The sequence below is a fragment of the Limanda limanda genome, chromosome 15 (genome assembly GCF_963576545.1).
Source record: "Limanda limanda chromosome 15, fLimLim1.1, whole genome shotgun sequence".
Lineage (NCBI taxonomy): Eukaryota > Metazoa > Chordata > Actinopteri > Pleuronectiformes > Pleuronectidae > Limanda > Limanda limanda.
Window position 1 is genome coordinate 896,412 of NC_083650.1, and position 17,771 is coordinate 914,182.

A 17,771-nucleotide genomic window follows, 5' to 3' on the forward strand; every position below is an offset into this window, starting at 1 on the left:
CCAAATTGACATGGCATTTCACCCCCATATCAGATGACCTACACCATGAGTCACATATAGAAGAGAGGAAATGCCTTCTCCCTGTGAAGGCCAACACTGTTCAATGCTTCAGCCTAAGAGGATTTACAGGGGTTTCCCTGAATTTTCTAATTCAGAATGAGCTGAACATTTTAATGAGCTTTGTCATGTAAGAAAATCCATTCATATTTTCATTTGTAATATCTGATGAGATTAATTAATTCTCCAGTGAGGAAAGCAGATTAAAATAAAACAATTTTTCACTTATCCCAGATTTCTGAAAAATCTGTCAGAATAAATCAAGTGTTTAGTTGTAAAGAGTTAGTGTAGCAGGTTAAAAATGAGAGGAAACTATGACGCTGCATAACAGTCAGACAGAAAGGCCTTCAGTGGTGAAAATATATACAAGTTTATATACAAAAATACATTTGGATTTATTTGACCAGGCTTTTACTATCAGTAGAAATATGGTTGAATGTAAGTTATTTGTGGCATTTGCTTGAAATCTGGTGAGAGTCAGGAACAGGAAACAAAGGAGAGACAAAGAGAGTGGAATGCATCAGAGACAGGGAACTCAGAGCAGGAGCAGGAACAGATCTGAGTCAGGCTGCGCTGCAGTAGCTTTCCTATCCTGCAGTTTCAGTTGTGGTTTCAGGGTTGGGTTTGTTTGGTGAGTGTCTTTCTACAGATTGCAACACCTTGGCCTTAATAAATGACTTAATCAAGAGACTTACAGTTAGATGGACACTTAACAATAGTTTATCTTAATATGTGTATTATTGTCCTCCACTCTTGAAATGTCCTTGACTGGTGTCAGTTTGGGTTTTTGTTGAAAAAAAAAGAAAAAGCTACAGAGGTGACGAGCTTAACAGACTGTGATTTCTCCGGTAGGAAACATAATGGTTACAGTCTGCTACTGGTTTGATCTCATGCAGTCCTGCAGACAGGAAGGAACACAATATGATTTATGCTGTAGCAACCAGAGGAAATAACAATGAGCTCATGTGTTTGATTCTTTATCTGCCATAAAGTTATACAGAGAGAGATGGACAAGAGGGAGAATGAGTTCTTTTAAATCTTGGAGCGCCAAGTATAAAGTTTGTCCTGTCCAAATATTTCAACTTCAACACAAATGGGTTGAGCAGAGATGCCTGTTCAGTTTTGATACTATGTGTGTATAAATGAAGATACCTGCCTAATGTTGGCTTTCAAAAAAAGCTCACTTCAAGATCAGATGACATCCTTTGAGGATCCATAATGAAAATTTAAAATCTAAAATGAATATTTGTTGCAATGAATAACAGCATGGGTTGATGTCAAATTGTTAGCTGACTTTCAAGTTCTGTGATGTCACCCAAGTCAGTACGAATCATCTTCAGCGAATCACAAATATAGCAGCAAATGACAGGATCATCTTTTTTGTAGTTGTAGTCATACATCAGCATCATTGTCAAATTTATGAGGATTCATTGAAATAAGCACAGTGCTGCTGCTGTGCATTGTGTTTATGTAGCTACATCGTGGAGGCTTACATATTGTATTTAACATGATGAGATGCTAAATATTGCCATTGTTTATGGCAAGCCCTTTTAACATATGATACGTTTCACTTAACCATCTTCATGCCCCATGAGGGGCAATACGGCCCCAGTTGCAAAAACAGTACCCGATAACAGTTAACAGTTTTAATTTTTTACGATCAAAATAGCACAGAGCAGGAAAGTGAGAAAGAGATTTATTATAGCCTTTCATTCCAGTGCTTGATCAAAAAACGATGAGCTTGGGTAAGTATAACACTCAACACCAACATGTCTGGTAGATCTGCTCCCACACATGGGTTCTTCTGTCTTTGTGGTAATAGTTTCTGTATGACACATCATACAGCTCAGGACAAGAACAAGGCCACAAGAAGCTTCTTTTTCCATTTTGTTGCTTATAGGGGCAAGAGTCCCGCCCTATCTGATTGAACAGGTAGCTTAAGACCTACACAAAAACAGGCTGTGCAGCACTCCAGAGCCATCTTCAGACATGAACGCCGGAGGGTGTCCAAAGAACAAGTTTCTTTCTCCAGGCATACTCTCTGTGTTCAGTGTGAACAGTTTAATAAAGACAATGCCGTATGGACAAACATAGTTAAGTGAAGACAAAAGACAACATTAAGACAGTGGTACCATGATGGGCTGTTCTTTTAAGGTCAGTGAGAGGGACACAAGTATTGGATCCTATTTGAATGATCCTCACATTACTAGTGGAATGTATTAATGTTAAAGAATACTTGTTAGTATTTTTTAAAAACTACTAAATAATTCAACTGTGGATAGACTGTACTATGTGATAAATACTGTAAAATGTCGGCAGTGTATTAATATCAATATTAAATGATAAGGAACAGTATGACTACAGATTAACAATTACCTTACATGATATTTTGATTTCATGATCTTGATTTATTTCATTTAATGGCAGCTAGGGCAGGCAAACTAGAGTTTATTCAATAATGTAAAAACCAACAATAAAAAAGGACACTTTCGCTCTAGGATTTCAAACTACGGGTCCTCAAGCTCAAGGTAAAACGGCCTAAAAAAAGACCCTCCGATGTTATAGAGTCGATCGATTTTAATCCAACTTGTCAGACTGTCTGTAAGTGGCCAGTAGTTGACTATATAAAACAAGAATCTGCTGTGAAGTGCAGAGAAATCATGGAGGTAATAAATGACATGAATGTACAGTGTGCTCTTTAGGGGAAATAATGTAAACATGACTTCAACAAGTGTAGGCTCTGCTGGCTCTACTGTCCTATTATAGGAACCTATTCTATACCTCCTCCCAAATGTAACAGACTGGGTGACTGGTTTTGCTCTGATAATAAGTTCTGCCTCTATGAGTGAGTGTGTGTTTGTCTGTGTACACATGGTTTCTCATAGTTATGTGATGTGAACAGTGTAATGTTTTATCCTGTAATTTGAACAGAGATTCTTTGGGTGATGTGCACTTCAAATAAACTTGGGCCAGATGGCAACTTGTGTCGTAAACCTGTCACTTCTTTGTTGAAAACTGAGATCTAAGTAGGCTGAGATGAATCTACTCCTTTATCATGGGTGAGCTAAAAATTATCAAATCATGTGTTTAACAGGAGGAAATAAACCTTCACATTTTCTTTATTTCCAGGTCTTAATATTGCCAGATTGTCTTAATTCCTTCAAGCAAGCAGCACCTCATAAAACATTATCTAAAGGGGTGATACAGTCCAGATGATGAAGTCAATAGAAATGTGTGGACAGGATGCAAAAACGTGATAAAGAAGTCATCTGCTTAATCTTCACATTGCAGTGCAACTGTAATCCCTGCTATCCCATCATGTTGATCTACGCAGTGACATGCGGAGCTGCAGGTGTTACCATTACCAGACTCTGGCTGGAACTCAGAGCTCGTTGTTAACATGAGTCATGTTCACAGTATTCTCGGTGTTCAATGTGATTTCACTGGACAATTTAGCAAGCAAGCCGGTAACGAAATAAAAAAACATAGTTACAAAGAATATAGTAAAAACCTGAGAATATTTATTGAAAATGTTGATGTTCATTATTCAGATGTTTGCTGCTGGTGGCGCAGGTTGTAACCAGTGGCTATGCCATATATGTAATTGTGGTCTGACAATACGTATAATATCTCCTGTGAGACAGCAGATAGAACAGGCCTTCAGGTGGCTGTAAGAAGAGGCATCAGAATCAAGGCCATCATTGGAAACATTGATGTCTTAAGCGCAATACAAAGAAAAGGAATGCGCAGCTAGTCCTCGGTGATGTGTCACGTCCTTTCTCTGGTGAATATGAGATTTTGCTATGAGGAAGAAGGTGCAGGTTACTGGTACAAGTGCTACACTCTGTCTGTGTCAGAGATCCTTTTTACCATCTAGGATTGGTCTGTTAAACAAACACTTTTTATACTTGTCACTCTGTCATTTGGATGTGTTGTGGAGCATTATTTTGTTTGAGGTCTTTTTGTCTTATTTACAAAAATGCCAAAGGTACAACTACCAGTTCAGTTTCTTTACTTTTAATACGTACATGCTGGTGAGCAGTGGACCATGCAAAAACACAGGATTGGAGTGTGCTTTCACATCGTCCACACCCTCTACTGTGCCTTTACTCCCTCTTGGGCCAGAGGCAAGTCACCAAGATACAGAATCGGGGAAGTCCAGGAAATAACCTCAGTGCTAGGGAAGAAAAGTTCATAGGTGCACTTCTGCCTTTTTTGTCATGTATCAGTATGAAAAGTCCCTCATGTCTTTTTCCTTAATGACCATGACCATGTGTTGGGCTCTTTGCGCTGCCAACGCACAAGTGACGTACAGTATCATCCATTCTGATCTTGGTATCCTGTATATACAACAGCTGCGGCTGTCATTATGCTGCCAGTGTAGACACAGTATTCAACAGCAGCAATAAGGACATACAGTACATGGTAGGGATTAGACTAGAGATTGAGCAGCAGGAGAAAATAGGTTGACAGGTTGTTCACATTAACAATAGTTAATGACAGAGACAGAAGATTGACATTAAGTCTATCTTAGTATTTCTTACACACTCTGAATAACATGCTCACACTCTGTAGAGACTTCAGGAAACAAAGTTAAGATCCCTGAGGTTGAGTTGGTTAACTTTGTCTGAAGCATGACCAGAGAGATTCACCGAGATCCAAAATACGTCAAAATAATTTAGTTGTTAAAAAAAGGGTCAAATTATTATAAGGTGCACAACTTATAATCGAGATAATGAGCTATCACAGCTATCAAAAGAAATGGCAGGCAACAAATCCGGTCTTTTTTCAGTGTCAAGAAAAAACAATGTGACATAACACATGAATGTCTGGTCTGGTTTGGTTCGATAGGAAATAAACTATCTGGTATAAATTAGTGAAAAATTGTGGTGATTTGAAAAAGAAAAGAGGGATGAGATTTGTGAAATGTTTCCATTTGATGGAAAGGCGCAGCTATAACAACATGGGGTCTAGAGTTTGTTTTCAGTCTCTAGTAGTAATTATCAGCTAATGACTGGTTCATACCTCAACTACATGTTTCTTTTAAGATCAGGGATTATGGGAATATATAATGCCACTTGTCATACATGCAGTCGCAGATACATGTGTGAATGTATGTCTGAATAATTGCTGTGCTTTAAATACATTGTTTGTTGTCTTGCAGCTTGTCTTTTTCGCTACAACATCCTGTCTCTGGTGTATTTCCTCTACCTGCTGCTGCTGCCGTGGTTCCTCTGTCCTAATAAACACACAATCCGAGGTAAGCCCATCTGTCTATGAATTATTATGGCATTTTGCACCTATTTGTTTTCTTTGGACTGCAGGGTGTCACATTATTCCAGTTACTCTAACTCCTGGAGGCACTTTCTGTCCTGTGTCTTGTAATCAACTGTACAGATATAAGGTGATATGAGTTTCAGGTGGCAAAGATAATTTTCTTGCTCTTTGTGTTGTAGTTCTACCTCTGTAGCTGACAGAGAAGTGAATATTCAGTGATGGCGTCCATCTGCCAGCAGCAGTTGTCATGTTTCTGCACTTTGAAGATTTTCAATGGGATTAATTATTGAATTTAAGGTTAAGAGGTTTAGATTTAAATGCGATTGTAACACCCAGTGCATCAAATTGCAATGCAAAAATTAAATCTAAACATATCAAACCGTCTGGGGTTGTATTTTGTTCGGACACACATAAAAATTACTTTTGCAAAGTTTTGGGAAAATTCATTGAGATTTAGAGGTGGAACACAGCATGTGACAAATATGAAAATGGGCTGTTTTGGGTGTTTTCCTAGGCAACTAAAAAAAATGCAAGAAATTGTTTTTGAGAACATTTATTTTCAATAGAACAACATTTATTTATTTAAGAACAAAAAGAACAACATTGACATTGAGTCCTAGCTTGCGCTTGATGTGGCGCAGATTTGGCTGTTTAGAGCTGTCATGCTTAACTGCCTGCAGCACATTCTGCAGGTGTTCCTCACTCCTGGCTGCTGCCACGAAGTCTGATGTGAGCTTGACACCACGCTCGGCAGAGTCATTAACAACATTGATGGCACGTACATTCACAGCACCCATCTGGAATGCTTCACTGGCAGCCCAATCCTCTACATCCAGTGAGAGAAACACTGGATCGTCAACAGAATTGTATTTGCACAGATGGTGGTAGAGTGTGAGGTCATTCCATGCGGCATCTACGGCTGTGTCACAGGTCAGCCACCACGTTGCGTAGATGTGCGTAATGAAGTTGGCAAACGTCCGAATCTTCCGCACCTGCTGCCACGTTGTGATGGTCCCCTGAGGAAGCAATGCAATGTGCTGCTCTATCAAGGCCAGCTTGAGAGTGTAAAGCAGGTTGGCCATCCACCGCCCCTTGTGCAGTGCTCCTGGCCGTTGGAAGGTAACTGGAGTGTGTGCTGCACCGTCTGCACCCGGATACACAAGACACTCCTTCAGTGCATGCAATAAGTTCAGCACGCAACTTGCCCAGGAACGGTGGTTCGGCCTCGTCAGGAATGTAGCAGGACAATGGGCTGCTGTCCTTATGTGGCACCAGGTAAACAATGTAACATCTGGCGAGCGTGACGTTTCCACCTTAAGGTCAGTTAAAATGTGGCTGAGGAGCACCTCGCCGATGTGGTGCCGGCACCCGGAACAGAGCAGTGGCCAACCCAGTGAGAGCTGGATGGCAATGCAGGCTGCCGTGAGATGGCCAGTGTTTGACGCGGTGGTGTCAAATGCCATGTTGACAACCTGATCGGTGCAGCACCACCCCTGCAGCAGCTTGCATGTCAGCCGGGCGATGATCATTCCGCATAGCTCGTTAGTTCCCATCATGTATGCTGGCACACAAAGCAGTTTGAGCCGCTCCGCATCTCCGACCACCACTGTCAGACGCTCCTCCAACTGGCACACATTGGTGAGCATTGGCATCAACTTGCTGTCCCAATGCAGGGTGCACATGGGAGGTGGTGTCCACTGCTCGTGCTGTTCCTCACTGATAGCCTGCAGCGTGTGGCGGCGCGCTCGGTCTGCTGTTGCATAGGATTTGGAGACCTTTGCCCAATTGCCACCTGACTCCTCGATCAGGACGCTGGTGAAGGCAGCCTGCTGCATTGGTGTGATCTTCAACCGTGTAGCCAGTGACACAAGACTCGGCCGGCTGAGGATGTCTGATGGAATGAAGGCTGTGGTGCCAGTCTTCTTACACTTGCGGGAGGGTGTGTTCTCCGCTGGTTAGGGTTAGAACCTTTAGCTAGCTAACATTAGCTAACGATGAGGTGGCATAGCTAAGTTATACTAGCTATTAAACTGTGTGCCGTTCCACCTCTAGATCACCATGTATCGCAAAAATGTTTGCATTTATTGTTTTTGCATGGCTGTTAACACTTTGAGCACCCAGACAGATCAATATGCTGGAAATCTGTATTTTGATGCACCCTGGAGGTAGTACTCTGTTAACTCAAGTAAAAGTACCACATAAAGTGTTAAGACACAAGTAAAAGTGCTTTCAGATTAATGAGAATACAACATCTTCATTGCTGAGTCTTGGCAAATCCATTTTAGGTGTTTCTTCTTCACCATGAGGGCTACTGCTGCAGGAGGCATGGTCTAAATGGACTTGCCTGCTCTGATTGGCTCAGTTGACCAACTCCCCTCTCGTTATTGATTACATTTACAAATATAAAAACAATGTGAACATTTGTTGCAATGCAGTGAAAAAAATGCGGTGGACTAAAAGTACAAACACTTGCTGATATATTTTGTGGAGTAAAAGTGTAACACCGCCTGAAAGCTTGTAGAGTAGTGAGTGTTAATTCAGTATGTTTTTGTGCATATAAAAAGTTTCATGTTAAACAGAGTTTATATGGAAGAAACAGTGCAATCCCAGCAGTTCTCTGTTCCGGGTGGATATGTACTCAGCAATAGATACTTTATATAAATACTTTACTCATTCAGAAAGGTACACTATGTTGTCAAGGTGTTAGTCAGAGCTTCAGTGCTTATAGACAGATGATAGGACCTTGATGCTGATTAATTAATCTGGTATGAGAGTAGTTATTGATAATCTGACACCGTACCCACAAAACCAATATAAATGTATTTTACATCCATACCTAAATATTAAACACCCTGCCACATTTCTAGATCAATGATGTTATGATTGATCATAATGTATGTAATGGCTGGATCTTTCATCTTATAGCAAAAATACCAACTCATCGTGTAATAAACAGAAGTTGCTTGTTTTTATGAGATATGTGATGGTATGACAGAAGTGTTTTGTTTCATCAATGTAAGTTGACTTTTCTATTAAAAAGGGAACATATATATATAAAACACAACTAATATATATATATACCAACATAAGTTAAAATGTCGTCATAATAATGGAATCATCAGATGGGTCCTCTTCCAAAAAAATCTTTTAACACAAAAAAAAATTATAAATGTCTCACCTGTATGTTTGTGAGTGAATGTTCATACCACAAAATTAGCCCATTAACAAATCCTCAACAGTCAGTATTGGTGTAACTGGTAACCAGGATGGAGAAAATGTTCTGCCTGTCTAGATGGGATGTTAAGGGCTATAACATCAACTGTAGGACCTACAGCTGTAATAGGACACATCAGACATGCAACTCCAACAAGTCAGTCAACAGTAGCTGCTTTGTTCCTTCCTAAGAGTTTAGCAGAAGTAAAGGTTTTCACCCGGTAATTCAAACACAGAGAGCTAAATAAGTGCTGACATGAGTCTTAGTTGACATGAAAAATGGGATTTGTCCACTGTGTGTTGGAGCGATGTTTCACTGTTTTGTTCATTCATGCTATCGAGCTCTATTTTGTACTGCTTACACACATTTTAGCAACACATTATGTTTTCTGTCTGCTAAAAGAAATGTGTATGTATGTTCCTCTAATTAAAGATTACCTTTTTAAGCATAGACCCCACAGAGTGAGGACACTTTTGGAACTTGAGGACATTTTGGGTCCTTCGGCCCTTACTTTTTCAAAGGGCTGTGTGAGGATTAAAATTTGGTTTTAGGATTAGGATTAGAATTAGGTTTAGGTTAGGGTTAGGGATAGGCATTTAGTTTGGATGGTTAAGGTTAGAGTAAGGGGTGTGTGTGTTATTCTTGAAAATGCCTCAGTATATAACTGGGGGTCAAACAAGATGGGATTCTTTCACACTGTCTATTAATAGAGACATATTTCTGCATTAGTTTGGACCCCACAGAGAGGAGGCTGTGTGTTTACAGCTGCTTGCTTGAGATCGTCCAAGTGTTCACACTGTCTCTTCTGCTTTACTTTACCTCGTAAAATCTGAAATAGTTGTGTTGATTAAATTATTATCTTAACCTAAAAATTGCAAATGTCACCTGAAGATTGTCATATAATACCATATAGATTTTTCTTAATCTTGCTGGTTTATTGATCAGAAAGAGTTATAAATTCTATATAGCATACACATGCAGTGGCATTTATATCATGTATGATACAAAGAACACAGTATTCTTTCCAGCAATTAGTTTCCACTAATATTCCCTCGATGCTGACAAGAAAATGATCCTTGCTAAAAGGAATCACGATCTTTAGTCCTAGTTGCTGGTAGGACAAAAGTCATGTTCCCTCCTTTTTCTAGTCTGTCTCTGTTAAAGACACTTTAGTGGGAGACTGGGTAAAGTTAAAGGTGTGCAGGGTTGGGGGTGGGGGGCAGAGGGGAATTCCCCCAATGGAAAACCCTCTGGCCTGCCAAGACACTGACACGTGCGCAAACACACACACATGCGCGCACACACACACACAGACAGACAGTTGTATAAATTGAGCACGGGAAAAAATTCAAGCAACTAAGTGGAAGCAGCCGCTTTGGGCTCTGAGGAGAATTAAGAGACAGTTTTTAGAGTTAGAGATTACTCAACACCTGGCATGATTTCAAATATTCAATTATAGCGTTATGCAGCATGTCAAAGACTCTATCCCTCTATAGTTATACTTTAAGAAGGGGCTTGGGATTTTGTTAGTCTGAGATTTTTTGTTAAACAGAACATATATATCTGTAGCTCCTGGTCACATTGTTTGAAGAGTCATGGTCATGGTCCTCAGAGGAGAATTATTTATAAACTTAGTGATCAAAATTTATTTTTCACCAACATTTTTAAAAGATGACAAATTAACTAAATGTAGCATTTCTAACATTTGCTGGGTTAAACCCCCTAACCCACCAACAAATCTTTGGTACCAGTGTTGTGAACTTGTGCTAAAATCTCACTGCCTGCCAGGTTTCCATTATACATGACTGCAGTTCAGAAATGCGGGGCTGCCTCTGACTTCAAAATAGAGTTTCAATGACTGAATGGGTATAATTACAAGCACATGTGTGGGGCTATTTACAAAGCAGCATCACTGAATAAATAGTTACATCAGAATGTATTAAAAAAAAGGTTTGATCCTAATTAGATCATCAGGTCCCTGAATTTTAATAAGTCATACTGTGTGAAGTGGGTATAACTCTGGGTAAACTTAACAGATTAAAAGATACTTCAATCTCCTGCTGATGATCACACCAAGGTGACAAAGTACCGTGACAAAGAAATATTTGGCTACGTCCACCTTGATAAATGTTTGTTTTAAAACGTATTACTGTTGCTATTTTTCCATCTGGTATCCACACAGTTTTCCAGCTCCTAAAAAGTAGAGTTGTAGAAATGCTGCTGACCCTGTTCTAGAACGCTAGATGTTGATGGTCCAAGGTCAAAGGTTAAGGTCACTGTGAATTTGATTGAGGGATTTTCAGTCCCTGATCAGATTTTACTTGGACTCAAAGATATAGACTTTTCAGATTTCGGTGGTCAAAGTCATGTGACCTTATATTTATCTGGAAGAAATAATATATTTAGGCAGAAACTGCGCATGGCAGAATCATACATCTGTGTGCGGTATTTGTAGTTGTGTCAAACACTGTGTGTTCATCATCTAGCCTACTGTAAATCTCCATCATTAAATGGGTTGTGAATAGAATGGAAAGCCTTTATTGTCATTGTATTATGATACAATACAATGTATAGTGCCAATCCACTTTGTCTATAGGAAAAGTTAAAACAAAGAAAAAGACACAATATGTAAAGCATTACATACACATTTCATACCATACCAACATAAAAAAAGAACAAGAACCGGTACCATAAAGCCCCAAGTGGACAGAAGATATGACGGCCCTTTGATTGATGAAGAAACAACATGATATCATGGTGCACCAAATGTCTCTTGTTCAACCAGAACGCACCTCATAAGTATAATGTCAGTTAAACATGTTGGCCTCGTATCATAGAAGTTACAAAAGCAGTCACTCTGAGAAGGTCAGACATGCAGCAACTCTATAATGATCCAACATGAAGACTTGCGTATAAACATAATGCTGTAGGAGTAACACAAATGAAATGCATGTTTTGTTCTGCCTCAGTGAGATCAACCCTCTCCCCCACCCTCTGCTTTCACAGCTCAGACACACTGACAGACCACTGTGTCTCCACACTTGGTCTGCCACTCTGAAACCTGTGGGAAGTCATTACATGAGGGCCATGACCAAACACTGCCCCCCATGCTGTGTAATACAGTAATGTAAGAGACTGTGTGTACCTTCAGACACTGAGATAAACGACAGTGTCAGACATGATGATGACTGAGATAGTAGGGCATGCTGCCAGCTTGTGGAATAGTTGTTTTTCATGTTTGCTAAATAGGATTCAAGGCCAACTGGAGCAAGACTGCTCAAGCTCTTGAAGGCTCAGTCATTGTTAATATAAGCTCACAGTGCAGAGGTGTCTGCTTTGTGTCTGCTAACAGGCTTTCATAAACATTTTATAGGGTAATAGAAGATCAAGACTCTTGCTGCTTATATTGGAAACTTTCCATGGTTTTAGTAAAATAGAACACAGAATTCTAAACATCATATCTAATAAAAGACAATTATAGAAAGGAGGAATAAACATTGAGAGGGATCCCTCACATGTGGCTCTCTCTGAGGTTTCTACGTTTTTTCGCCCCTTGTAAATAGGTTTACTTTTGGATAGTTTTTCCTCACTCTTGTTGAGAGTTAAGGACAGAAGATGTCAAACCTTGTTAAGCCCTATGGGACTAATTGATCATTTATTATAACAACTAGTCAGAGAGAGCTTAAACCTGATGGTGCATAACTGTTCCTGGTCTCTCTCTCCTCTCTCTCTCCTTAGAGTCTGTGAGAATGGTCTTCTTCTTTGATAATTTTGTTTTCCAGCACCCCACTGCTGCAACCAATGCGAGGAGGAACAGGGGCTGTGGAGCGTCATTATTGGCTCTGGCTCTGTCTCTAACAGTCCTGTCCTGTCATGCACAGAATCCTCATATACAGAACTAGTTATTGTTCCAAAACTCTGATATGCATTTACAATATATAGTGAGTGCTCTGCTTTTTTGGTTGGTCTCTGAAGGTTAAAAAAAAGAATATCTGAAGGGTCAATATAATATCTGTTACTGTGGTTTGGCATTTAGTCCTTGATAATGAGTGAACAAGTATACTATAGAAGCACAGAAGAACACATGTAGGGCAGCATCATGGCATAAAGACATTCAGCTCTGCTAAATAGGACACTCTAAGCATCCCATTGTTGTGAATGTGAGTATGAATACTATCACTCTGTGTTGGTCGTGTGACTCATCCGAGCTCCATCTGTGAGCCTGCAGAGGATAACAGGATAAACAGTAGCTAATGGACGGAAAATGGTTTGCCAATCTCATGTTGTCTGCAGCTGCCTAAATCATGTGTGCTTTTGGGACACTAGACTGAAGGGAAACGCCTCTCTCTTTGTCACAAATACACAGGAAACAGAATCCCATTTCTTTTTTTTGCATCAGTGTGCCTGAGATGAACGTGATGAACTGAATGTGATGAACTGAACGTAATCATGTATCCCATGAGAAGTTAGGAGATCTCTATTATTAAATTGACTTAAAACAAAAGGCTGGTGAAATGTTGTGTCATTAAGAAAATGGCTTAAGCAGATGTTTGTTCTGCTTGTGGCAGCTCAGCTCTGTCTTCTATACTAAATGTCTAACGACTTACAAGGTTTCAATCAGGAGAGACTTCGATTCAACGAAGATCGGAATTAAGGGATTCTATACACTGGTGGTGGTTCAATCAATCAATCAATGAAATTGTATTTGTATAGCCAATATTCACAAGTCACAATTTGTCTCACAGGGCTTAACAAGGTATGACATCCTCTTTTAACCCTCAACAAGAGATGAAAAACTACCAAAAAAACTAAATGTAAAAACCTCAGAGTGAGCCACATGTGAGGGATCCCTCTCCTGGGACAGACAGAAGTGCAATAGATGCCACGTGTAATGGAGAACATCAGAAAGAATAGAATAAACAGAATGTAACAAAATAGAAAGTTAATGAATTGAGGAGTTATTGTCAGTAATTGTAGAGTATGTGAGTAGGCATATTGTATATCAAGCAAACTTGTTAAAAATAATAGTCCACATCGATCATGGTCCACCACCACCATCCACAATCAGCTGCCAACACGATACAGGATCCATCAATATGATCACGATCAGTTGAGGTTGAGGATCCAGATGAGGTGATGATGATTCTGCTGAAGACTGGAGTAGATTGGGGTGGAGGTGGGTTATGTGCGTCACTAAATGATGGCTGATTGCGGAAGAGAGATTAAAAGTTTGTCAGCAGCCGTATGATTGGTTGGAAGAGACTGGCAGAATCTGGTTGGCCATTTAGAAACGTCCACAATCATCTGATCAATAAGCATAGAACGAGTGAGAGATTTGAGATTGATTGAATGGGGGCAAAGTCTTCCTGAGTGAACTTCAATGAGCTTCATAAGGGAAAAGGTGATGTCAAAAAGTGCTACCTCGTGGTTTTTCTACAAATTTTGGTCACACTGCTGCTGCTCTGGTCTTTTTCAAAGAAAAATAGACATATATATGCAAAGGTAGAGATATAAAAAAGGACCACAAACAGACAATTAGCCAATACTACATGTTGCCTCCTGAGAAAACCATTAAAGCTACGGTTCTGTTTAGTAACACTGAGTCACACACACACACACACACACACACACACACACACACACACACACACACACACACACACACACACACACTCACACACACACACACACACACACACACACACACACACACACACACACAAACACACAAACACACATAAAAGAATGGTTGTAACTTGGTGTTGGGGTGTTTTCCACCCAGAAGGCCGGGGCTGGAAATACAAACAGTGGCAGGGGAAGCTGCTGTGACTGCACCACTGTGACCAGACATACTCTGTTCTCAGTCAGCATCAACTCGAAGCCAAGTGGTGCCCTACCTGTTAATAAGGAGCACCTCTTTCACGTGACATCATTTGAAATGATGAATAATTTCTTTGAATTTGTTAAGTTAACACAAGATTTATCAGCAACTATGTTGATCATGTGGAAGTCATTTTAAAAGCAAAAATGACAATTGCGAAGCTGGTCTAGTTTTATCTTCTGTAGAATGTCTATGCCTCTGCATTAGCGAGAGACATTATGTTTTCGGGTTGTCCGTCCATGTGTCCGTCCGTTCGTCCCATTCCACTGAACACGATATCTCAAGAATGCCTTGAGGGAATTTTTTCTAATTTCCTACAAATATTCACTTGGACTCAAGGATGACCTGGTGTCTCTGGAACCCCATGAAGAAATCCTTTCACATTTGGCACAGCTATTAACTTGGACTCAACGATTAAATCGTTTGATTTTGTTAGCCAAAGGTGAAAGGTCAAGGTCAAGGTGGCCTCACAAAATATGTTTGTTTTTCTTGAATGTGATTTAAAGGGATAGTGCATCCAAAAATTAAAATTCACTCATTATCTACTCACCACTATGCCGATGGTGGGTGAAGTGTTTGAGTCCACAAAACACTTCTGGAGTCTCAGGGGTAAACTTTGCTAGAGCAGAATCCAATACAATTGAAGTCAATGGTGAGTCCTTCTTCAGATGCAATAAAACAACAGAAAAAAACACAACATGCCTCCATACTGCTGGTGTGGTGTCATCCAAGTGTCCACAAGCCCCGACATTCATATTCAACTCTAAGCAAGGTCACATACATCAAGTTTTAAGCCTAAATATCCGCTGATATCTTCTGACAAGGTGCAATCACCGACCGTCTGAAATGCCAACTACCAGTAGCTAAGCCACTTCTGGTGGACCTTTCAGCTATACTGTTTACCCCTGAAACCCCAAAGTGTTTTGTGGACTCAAAAACTTCACCCACCGCCCCTCGACATAGGGGTGAGTAGATAATCAGTGAATTTACATTTCTTGGTGAACTATCCCTTTAAAGTACCATCTCACACCCATTGTGTGTGAGATGATCTCCTCTTGATAACGTATTTAATTTTTTTTGATGGCCATTCTGAGCCTCTACAGAATCTTGTTTGGGCCCCTTGGAGAAAACTTTGAAAACCTCTTATTTACATCATGCAAATCTGGCAGTTCTTCACTGTCTGAGCTCACCAAAGAAAAATAAGCACTGAATCTATTGTCTAATTCTGCTACAGTCCCAGTCTTTCTCCTTAGCATTGTTAAGCCAGCTTACTTCAATTTGGTATCTAGGGAAACAGTGTGACTGTACTTGATGTGGTCCCAGTCAAGTCGAGACAAGAAGTTTGTTGTATTAAATGCTTCCAGGAACTTGCATCTCAAGATATGATGAGCCTAGAGGAGAAAACCTACATCACAGAGAGATAGAGAATAATTTAAGAATTTCTACAGGTCCTTTAAGTTGTTGAAGGGTAAATTATTTACTTTTGATGAAGCCATGTAAACAGTTTGCTTCCAGTCTTTGTGCTGAGAAACATACCACTGTCTTTTCTGACTCTGGGTACAATGGATCAATCAAAACGCCACATGTGTTCCTTTGTGTTCCTTTTGGCACTATAGTGTGTTTAAGTGAAATGATATTCTTCTAATTATTTTGTCTTGTACATTAAAATGATGTTTACACATGTTTGATTCACATCACTTTTCTCCCTTGTCCTTTTGTCTTCCAGGTCACACTGGTCGTTTTATAAGAGCAGTGTTCTGTACCAGTCTTCTATTTCTACTGGCTCATATCTGCTTTCAGACAGTCCTGTACACGTACCCTCCACTCAACATTGGCTTAGGCGATAACTGTTCACAATGGGACACCATTACCAGACATATAGGTGTATCCAGGTATGTAACTTGTGTTTGATTAAGTGTAGCTCCACTTATTCATGCAGCTCTCATTGGTGGTAGGAGCAGTGATGGGGGGAAAGGGTGTAACTCCAGATAATAGTCTGCAGTGGTGCAAAAGGGTCATATTTCAAGTAACATCAAATTAGAGCAGATACACAGAATAAACGTAACAGACACACGTCAGCTGAAGAACATAAACTAAACAGCAGTATTACTAATGTAATACAAAATACAGTTCTGATAACAAAAAACATTGTGAAAAGCAGCATTTAGAGACTTATTCCGTGGAAAATCTGGGTATTTTATGAAGTACCAAGATTTAAAGTTGTATGTGCTCTAGGTAAAATGTTTGACCGCCTTGACCTTTTCCCACATGGTTCTCTATGTTGTAGGATTCCTTTGGATGACCCTTGGAGTGTGTTACGCCTTCTGTGTCCTGATCTGGGCGTTTGTGTGGTTTCCTTGGTGACAGTGATCCTCTGCAGTAGATTAGTCAGAAACAGAGAAATGGTGGCTGCTGCCAATATAACATCGGTGAGTAGTTGTTTGAGTGTTTGTAATTATTGTTATTATTATTGTTGCATTTATCTGATGCTTTTATCCAGAGCGACTTACAATAAGTGCATTCAACCATGAGAGAAAAAACCCCAGAACAATCATGTAAGTACATTAGCTTCAAAAAGCCAAACTACAAGTGCTTCAACCGACCTAAGTTAAGTGCAAAATACCTAGAGCTAAACTTCATTTATTCTTCTTATTATTAAAAAAATAAATATTAACACCGGAATTTACATCATCTTCTTAAACAAGGTGTAGAAGGAAGGGATTGGTCTTGAGTCTGCGGCAGAAGATGTGTAGACTTTCTGCAAACAGACGTGATTTTGTTGAGTGGCTAGCTCACAGTGAGGGAGCCGCAAGCTGATTGGCTGATGCAGAGCGGAGTGGGGTGTAAGGTTTGACCATGTCCTGGATGTAGACTGGTCCCAATTCGTTTGGAGCTGCTGCATTCTAGATAAGTGCAGAGGTTGGATGACACTCGAAGGTAGACCTGCCAGGAGGGAGTTGCAGTAGTCTAGGAGTGAGATGACCAGAGCCTGGACCAGAACCTGGGCCGCCCTCTGTGTGAGAAAGGGACGTATTTTCCTGATGTTGTGCAGCATGTATCTACACGATCGGGTTGTAGCAGCAATGTTGGCAGTAAGGGAAAGTTGACTGTCGAGTGTCATACCCAGGCTCCTTGCGGTCTGGGTAAGGGCTACAACAGAGTTGTCCATGGTGATAGTAAGGTCGGGGCTCGGTCTTGATTTTTCAGGTAGGCAAAGATTTGTGCTGATACCTCTGTTTTAGACTTGGGAAAAGAGAGAATTAGTTGGGTTTAGTGCAGCCGAAAAGTTTGATGGTTTGAGACTGAATGACCCATTTGTCTTGTGTTGCTTCATGTGTTTGC

At 40.2% G+C, this 17,771-nt stretch overlaps 1 protein-coding gene across 1 annotated transcript in view; it reads left to right on the plus strand.

Annotated features, from left to right (window-relative positions):
- The window catches only part of piezo1 (piezo type mechanosensitive ion channel component 1 (Er blood group)), a 79,293-nt gene that overhangs the window by 17,333 nt on the left and 44,189 nt on the right, over positions 1-17,771 (plus strand). Inside the window, exons 3-5 of the mRNA XM_061087090.1 lie at positions 5,222-5,317; positions 16,156-16,321; positions 16,717-16,858. Coding sequence (XP_060943073.1) covers positions 5,222-5,317; positions 16,156-16,321; positions 16,717-16,858 — 404 coding nt within the window. The remainder of the gene's footprint in view (positions 1-5,221; positions 5,318-16,155; positions 16,322-16,716; positions 16,859-17,771) is intronic.